Below are 8,877 nucleotides of genomic sequence, written 5' to 3' on the forward strand. Positions count from 1 at the left end.
TTTTCTAGGCTAACCTTGAACTCTCTCTGTAGCAGAGGCAGACCTTGAACTTGTGATTCTCCTGCCTTAACCTCCTGAGTAGCTGGGATTGCTGGGATTATAGGTCAGCACTACCAGTTCCTGTGATAGCTACAATATTCTTGTGTCTTGGGGACTATGTTCTCTAAGAAGAAAAGAGGTTGCTGGGCGTGGTGGCGCACATCTTTAATCCCAGCACTCAGGAGGCAGAGGCAGGTGGATCTCTGTGAGCTCAAGGCCAGCCTGGTCTACATAGGGAGTTCCAGGTTAGTCAGGGCTACAGAGTGGAACCTTGTCTCAAAAACAAAAAGAAGAAAGGAGGTTTTGATAAGAAAACAAGGCTCAGAGCCTTACTGTCCCATGGGAAAATGAGGCTTCTGATCCTTACTGTCATGGGCTTCTCCTCGGAGGGCTTGTCTGTCACTTCCTCTCTGGTAACCCCATGTGTCTCTTCCCTACAGAATGGAGATCTCCTCTCATCTGTCTGACCTCTTGCAGCAACTCAACGAGCAGCGCAGGCAAGATGTGTTTTGTGACTGCAGTATTCTAGTTGAAGGAAAGGTCTTCAAAGCGCACCGAAATGTATTGTTTGCTAGCAGTGGCTACTTTAAAATGCTGCTTTCTCAGAATTCGAAGGAGATGAGTCAGCCAACCACAGCTACATTTCAGGCCTTCTCTCCTGACACGTTCACAATTATCCTGGACTTTGTCTATTCCGGCAAACTCTCTCTTAGTGGACAGAATGTTATAGAAGTGATGTCCGCTGCAAGCTTCCTTCAGATGACTGATGTTATTAGCGTGTGCAAGACGTTCATTAAATCTTCCTTGGACATTAGTGAGAAAGAAAAGGATCGCTATTTTAGTCTCTCTGATAAGGACGCCAGTTCAAACAGGATAGAACGTCCCTCTCTTTATGCTGGTGGCTGGCAAGAAGAGAGCAGTTCCCCTCAGCCTCACTTCAGCCCTGACCAAGGGACAAGTGTAATTAGTGCAAAGTCATGGAGTAAGTCTAATTATCATCCAGCCTGCCAAAGGAATACTCAGCCACCTCTGACCAAGCATGAACAAAGGAAAGACTCCATCAAAAAGACCAAGCACTTGAGGCTGTCCCCACTGTCTGAAGTTGCTCATTTTAAGTCCAGCAAACCAGAATCACAGACATCTGATTCTGCCAACCACGCTTCCCAGTCTGAAGAGCAAGCACAAGCTGGTGCTGAAATGGACTCTGCTCCTGTTGGGTATCAGTACGGTCAAGCATCTGAGGTCACATCCAGGAGTTTTCCAGGTACTGCAAAAGAGCCTAAGTCCCTCACCAGTTCCAAAGCCCTGTATAAATCAGTCCTATCTCAACATGCCCTTAATTTTAGATGCTATGGCAATTGAACCAAGTGATTTTTTTTTAACATCATATTTTACTCAAAATGATTTCATAGAACATGGGTTTAAAATGTTGACTTCAAAATATAATAGTGGGTACATTTAATGACAGTCAAAATACTAGAATACTAAAAGTACTTACACACACACACACCACAGATGTCCACATGAAAAGAAAAAGAAAAAAGAAAAAAATACCTGAGGATGTAGTAGAGTGGTAGAGTATTTAGCATGTCTTAGACCCTAGATTCTGTCCCTGGTACCACAATCAAAAGTGTATTAACAGTGGGTGTGGTGGCATATGCATTTAATCCCAGCACTCAGGAGGCAGAGGCAGGTGGATCTCTGTGAGATGGAGGCCACTCTGGTCTACACAGTGAGTTCCAGGAAAGCTGGGGCTGCAGGGAAACCCTGTCTCAAAGACAACAAAATAAAAATAAATAAATGTAATTAAAATCTTTAAAAGTGAAGTGCTTTTATTTTTGGATTGTGTGTATAGTTTTCAAATCTGATACTACTTTTTTTTTTTTTTTCTTTTGGTCTTTTTGAGACAGGGTCTCCCGGTAGCCCCAGCTGTCCTGGAACTCACTATGTAGACCAGGCTGGCCTTGAACTCACAGAGGTCTGCTTGCCTCTGCTTCCCGAGTGCTAGGATTAAAGGTGAGCGCCACCACGCCTGGCATGATACTACATATTTAAAACACAACATGAAATAAAAAGATAGGGGTGATAGTCTAAATTTGTCCAGTCGTTGTCAATATATAAAATACTGAAGCTGTAATTCTGTACACAGGATTGCACTGACACTCTGTACACTTTGTCCTTTTCTTTACCTTTAAAGTAACGTCTCCCCCACTCCTTTTGGATCCCTTGCACTAATAGAACTGTCATTATGGTCTCTGCAGTGATTTAATCAAACTGTCTCATGACAGATGATCTGTCCAGGCTGCGATTCAAGTGCCCATACTGCACACATGTGGTGAAGCGGAAATCAGACCTCAAGCGCCACCTGCGCTGCCATACAGGAGAAAGGCCCTATCCGTGTCAAGCTTGTGGAAAACGATTTAGCAGGCTAGACCATCTAAATAGCCATTTCCGAACAGTATGTATATGATTTCTCATCACTTTGCTTCTTGTAAAATATTGAATTTCTTTTCTTCCTTTTCTTTTATTACTGGGAACTGAACAGGGCATCATGCATACCAGCCAAGCTCTCTGCTACTGAGCTGTATCTCCAACTTTGCCTTTATCTGCCTTAATAATTACTTTAAATTAGTGATAAGGAGATGTCTCACTCAGTAAAGTGCTTACCACATAAGCATGAGGACTTGAGTTTGGACCCCCAGCACCCACATAGAAAAAAGCCAGGTATGGTGATACACACTGTGATCCTGGTGCTGGGGAAGTACAGGCAGGATCCCTAGAGTTTACTAACCAAGATACTCTTGCTAAATCAGTGAGCTCCAGGCCAGCCTGGTCTACATAGTGAGTTTCCAGGCTGGCTTGGGCTTGGGCTTGGCTTTGAGACCATCTCAAAAAAAAAAAAAAAAAAAAAAAAAGAGGTAGAGAGTAATAGCAAAAGACTCTCAACATTAACCTCTGGCCTCCACATGTATGCACATACAGGAACATGTACACATACATATACCACACACATAACACACATACCTAAATTTATGGAGGAAAATATCTTCAAACAACTCTATTTTTTTTTTTTTTTGGTCTCCCTCTGTAGCCCCAGCTGTCCTGAATTCACTATGGAGACCAGGCTGGCCTCGAACTCACAGAGATCCACCTGCCTCTGCCTCCAGAGTGCTGGGATTAAAGGCGTGCACCACCACTCCCGGCTCAAACAACTCTATTAAGAATTCTTGCCAGGCATAGTGCCTTTAGTCCCAGTACTTGGGAGGCAGAGGCAGGTGGATCTCTGTGAGTTCAAGGCCAGCCTGGTCTACATAGTGAGCTCCAGGACAGCTGGGGCTACAGAGAGACCCTGTCTCAAAAAGAAAAAAAATGAAATAAAATAAAAATTTCTTACCCTAGGGGCTGAAGAGATGGCTCTTGCAGAAGACCCAGGTTCAGTTCCCAGCACCCATATGACAGCTAACACCCCTTACATAACTCCAGTTCCAGAGGATCTAACACCCTCTTCTGGCCTCTGCAGACATTGCACACATGTGGTGCACTTTGATACATGCAGGCAAAACACCTGTACACATAAAAATGAATAAAAATTTTAAGAGAGGCAAAATAACAGTGTAAATAAAAATTTTAAATATTTTATTTATTATTTTTATTTTATGTGTATGAGTGTATTGCCTGCATGTATGTGAGTGCACCTGTGTTGTACAATGCTGCGGAGGTCAGGAGAGGGCTTCGGATTCCCCTGGAACTAGAGTTAAGGATGGTTTGTAGCCGCTGTGTGGGTGCTGGGAATTGAACCCGGACTCTCTGCAAGAGCAGTCAGTGCTCTTAACCACTGAGCCATCTCTCCAGCCCCATAACAGTGTAAATAAATTTTTAAAAAATAATTCTTAGGCCATGAAGAGATGGCTCATCAGGGACAGCCTTGCTATCTGATGATGATGCAAGTCTGACGAGTTTGACTCCTAGAACCCATGTAAGGATGGAAGGAGAGAACTAACTCTATGAAATAGTCCTCTGACCTTCGCATGCATCCTATGGCGTGTGTGCTCACACACACACAAATAACAAATAAATTAATTAAAAAGTAATTTTTTCATGGGGCTGGGCTGGAGAGATGGCTCAGCGGTTAAGAGCGCTAGCTGCTCTTGCATGGGATCTGGGTTCAATTTCCAGCACCCACATGGCAGCTAACAACTATAAGTCCAATTCCAGGGGATCCAGTGCCCTTTTCTGACCTCTGTAGACACTGCACAACACAGGTGCACTTATATAGATGCAGGCAATACACTTATACACATAAAATAAAAATTTTTTAAAAACCAACTTCTGCAGTACTGTTTTTGCTTTGTACATAATACATAACTTTATATAAAGTTATACAAAAATTTCTGTTCTATGGGCCATCAAGATGGCTAAAAGGGTAAAGGTACTTGCCACCAAACCTGATGACCCGTGTTTAATCCCAGAGATCCACACTGTAGAAGGAGAGAGAACCAGTTCTCAGAAGTTGTCCTCTGGGGCTAGAGAGATGGCTCAGCAGAGAACATGCTGTTCTTGCAGAAGACCCAGGTTCAGTTCCCAGCACACACATCATGCAGCTCATGACTATCTGTAACTCTAGTTCCAGAAGATCCAGCCCTCTGGCTTCCATGGGCACCTGCACACACACATTGCACATAAACTCACATAGGAAGACACATACACATAAACAAAAATAATAAACACAGTGGATACACAAACACACAATAAATAAAGTATAAATATATTTTTAAAATAATATTCTCCTTTGAGACCTTGAAGTAGGAGATAATTTTTTTTTTCTTTTGGTCTTTTTGAGACAAGATCTCCTTATAGCCCCAGCTGGCCTGGAACTCACTCTGTAGACCAGGCTGACCTTGAACTCACAGAGATCTGTCTGCCTCTGCTGGGATTAAAGGCGTGTGCCATCACGCCCAGCCTCATACCCCACTTCTGTTCTTCATTTTGATGCTCACGTTTTCAGTGTAGCCAGGGAGCATCTCTATCTTGAAATGCTCTAATGTTACTTTGTCACAGTCATTAGATTTTGGAAGTGTCCTTGTCCTCTGCACCCCAAAAGAGGCCTAGGTTCACCCTATACTTTTCCTCACAAAACTGGAATCAGGAGTTGGATGTTGCAGTTTATACCCATAATCTCAGAATTCAGGAAGCTAAGGCAGGATTTCTGTGAGTTCAAGGCAAGCCTGAGTTACAAAGTACCAGGCTGCCAATACTACATACCAAGACCCTGTTTCGAAAAAACAAAACAGTAACAACAATGAATCAGCTATTTCTGAAAGGAGGCTTGGTTCCTTTTATGGGGAATGAAATTAAGAGACCATGAGGCTGGAGAGAGAGCTCAGCAGTTAAGAGCACTGGTGATTCTTCCAGAGGACCCAGGTTCAATTCCCCAGCACCCACATAGCAGCTAGCAACTGTTGGTAACTGTAGTTCAAGGGAATCCAACGCCCTCTTCTGGCCTCTGTGAGCATTGCATGACATGGGTGCACTTACATGCATGCAGGCAAAATACACAAAAAATTTGAGCACTTATTGGTACAGAGATTGATTCCTTTTACACTATTTTCAAGTTTAACAGTATAATGTTTCACTTAATTATTTAACTTCATTATTATATTAGAATTGGAGGGATGAACATGAATCTGTTAAAACTTGTAACAAAAATGTGTATTACAGGTGATACCCATAATCTTATGATCTCAGAAGAACTAAGGATTCATTCAGAATGTATACTTTTGATATTTCCTGTTTAACATGTCAGTGGTTAAGCAAAGCTCACTGTCTGACCGGAGTTCCAGACAGTTTCTTCGTTTTTTTTCCAGACCATGTTAGCTTTCTTGGACTTTTATTTTGACTCTGTTTGGTGACCTCTTCCCATTCTGTTCTGACTTTAAGTGAATATTCCACAAACATTAATCCAACATTTTACAATTAATTCTCATAATTTTTCAGTTAAAGTCCATTATCTACTATCCAAACATCTATTGAACAAAGTAGTTTATTACTAACTATAATGATAATATGTAATCATTTGTCAATTAAATTTTTAAGATTTTTTAAATTTTTTTTTTATTTATTTATTTTGGTCTTTTTGAGACAGGGTCTCCCTGTAGCCCCAGCTATCTTGGAACTCACTATGTAGACCAGGCTGGCCTTGAACTCACAAAGATCCACCTGCCTCTGCCTCCTGAGTGCTGTGATTAAAGGCATACGCCACCATACCCATCTTAATTTTTTATTTTTTAGAAGAAGCATTTCATTACAGCTTTAACATACTCAACAACAATTTCCAGAGAAAAGATATATCTCTTTCAAAAGTGACTATAAAATTTTTAGGTTCACAGTTGAATTAATATAGCTATACAATATTGAACTCAGTATAAACCCTGTAAGACATAAAATTGAGTTAACCGAGTGCAACCAACCATGACTAGTTACATACAGATTAGATACATACAGATGAGAGATGCATGTGCCAAGATCTAAGTGTTATTAGTGAAAACAATGAGTCTTTCTGTAAGAAACAGTATATTTTAAAATGAAACTTTTTAAGATTTTTATTTATTTTCTGATCTTTTAACTCATGTGGTCCTCATATCAGCCCTGTGAGAGGCATCCATTAGTAATGAAGAAGCAGGCAGCAAAAATGTTGATAAGTTTATATTTGGGACTGTACTTTTCTTCCTATGGCTAGTAAAAATTTTTTAAATAAGATTTTTGACTCCCAAATTAAACTATATAAAGTTCTTAGAACAGGGCTGACAAGATGGCTCATGCAAGCCTGGAAACCTGAGTTCAATCCCCAGATTCCCAGATCCCATATAAATGTGGAAGGAGAGAACCAATTCCACAGAATTGTCCCCTGACCTCCCCACATTCACCATAGCATGTGCATATCCCCATTCCCACATTACACATACACATAGGCAAATAATTTGTAAAAGTCCTTATAACAGCCAGGCGTGGTGGCACACGCCTTTAATCCCAGCACTCGGGAGGCATAGGCAGGCGGATCTCTGTGAGTTCAAGGCCAGCCTGGTCTACATAAAGAGTTCCAGGACAGCTGGGGCTACAGGGAGACTCTGTCTTAAAAAGACTGAAAAAAATAGTAAGTCCTAATAACAGACCTCTTCGGGGGGGGGGGGGGAGGTTAGAGTGGAAAAAAGCCCCACAAAAAAAGAAAGAGAGAGAAAGAAAAGAGAAAGAGAAAAAAAAGTACATGAAGTTGTCAGAAAAAAGTGATGGGGAGATATGGGAGGGGTTGGAGGGGATGGAGTGGGTGTGGATTTGATCAAATCACCTTATATACATGTATGAAATTCTCAATAAAGTTTTTTTTTTAATTTTTTTTTAAAAAGTGAGGAGATAGCCAAGGCATGGTGGCACACGCCTTTAATCCCAGCACTTGGGAGGCAGAGGCAAGTGGATCTCCGAGAGTTCAAGGCCAGCCTTGTCTACACAGTGAGTTCCAGGAAATGTTTGCAACTGTTATCCTGGGAAGGAATCTCCTTATCTTACATATCAAAATACTATTGGATTAATGAATGTGTGAAATGGTTACATATGTGATAGTAACAACAAAACCAATATAGTATGATTAAGAGAAAGCTGATATCTGACATTTCCATGGCATCAATTTATCACCAACACTTGATCTTTTCTGATAATTAGATGTCAAATTTAACACATAGCCTTGAACATCTTAATTTTATAAACTGTCCCCTAAAACAGACCTGCTTTTGAAAATTCATTTTTATCACTATTTAAATCGCTACACAGATTCACCAGGCGTGCAAACTAATCTGCAGAAAATGCAAATGTCATGCTACTGACCTAACAGGGCAAGTGGTCCAGGAGGGCACCAGGCACTACAGACTGTGCAATGAATGCCTTGCTGAAGTTGGCATAGACCGTCTCCCCATTGATTTGGAAGCTGAGCAACATCTTATGTCCCCATCAGATGGAGAAAAGGAGTCTCGATGGCACTTAAGTGAAGAGAATCGATCTTATGTGGAGATTGTAGAGGATGGATCTGTTGATCTGGTCATCCAGCAAGTTGATGATAGTGAAGAGGAAGAAAAAGAGATAAAGCCCAATATTAGGTAGCCATCATGGGAACTGACAGCTGGCATGTCTGCAGTTCACATGGACATCTTGTATCTCTCTTCCCATGGGCAGACTGGTTAACAGGTTTATCATACTGTCTTAGAGGAAATGACCTGGTATAACTTGCATGCTTTCTGAATAGGCCATTTTATCCATTCTGAACTTTGGTGCCCTAAGATATGTTGCTGCACTGGAAAGACCTTGGTTGAGTTGATTGGCATGATGGGTGAACAGTTACTCTCTTATGTTATTACAGAGGTACCCCTTTTCTGTCAATATTGGAAAATCTATTTAGCAAACTTTTCAAATAAAATATTTTAAATAAATTTATCACAACAAAACTTGAAGATTATTTTTCTTACATTTTTATTTGTTGGGGGGCAGCATGTGCATGCTATTGCGTATTCATGGAAGTCAGAAAACATCTTACAGTAGGTTTCCTCCTTCCACCATGTGGATCCCGGGAATCAATTCAGGTTGTCGGGCTTGATGGCAGGAACCTTTACCCTCCAGCCATCTCACCTGCCTCTAAACTGTAACATAATTTTAAAGTGTTTTAAAAATCACATACACTATTAATACTGAATCACATACAGTATCTAGTACAGGGAGCCAGGTAAGAGCACATTCAAGAGTCTAGCTAACTACCTACCAGGCTCAGTAAGCCTATTAAAAATTTCAAGTCTGGCC

At 41.1% G+C, this 8,877-nt stretch overlaps 1 protein-coding gene across 2 annotated transcripts; it reads left to right on the forward strand.

The window, feature by feature from the left end:
• Window positions 1-479: 479 nt before the first annotated feature.
• Zbtb8a (zinc finger and BTB domain containing 8A) lies at window positions 480-8,542 on the forward strand. Of its 2 annotated transcripts, none has more exons than XM_008829188.2 (3): window positions 480-1,303; window positions 2,328-2,497; window positions 7,861-8,541. In XM_008829188.2, exons 1-3 carry the CDS (start codon window positions 481-483, stop codon window positions 8,185-8,187), a joined length of 1,320 nt encoding a protein of 439 aa, XP_008827410.1. In that variant the 5' UTR covers window position 480; the 3' UTR covers window positions 8,188-8,541. The 2 variants fall into 2 exon arrangements, with proteins under 2 accessions (XP_008827410.1, XP_029417546.1); XM_029561686.1 differs by having other exon boundaries at window positions 481-1,303; window positions 8,042-8,542.
• The last annotated feature ends 335 nt before the right edge of the window (window positions 8,543-8,877 follow it).

Source organism: Nannospalax galili, unplaced genomic scaffold (genome assembly GCF_000622305.1).
Source record: "Nannospalax galili isolate Female #2095 unplaced genomic scaffold, S.galili_v1.0 scaffold473, whole genome shotgun sequence".
Lineage (NCBI taxonomy): Eukaryota > Metazoa > Chordata > Mammalia > Rodentia > Spalacidae > Nannospalax > Nannospalax galili.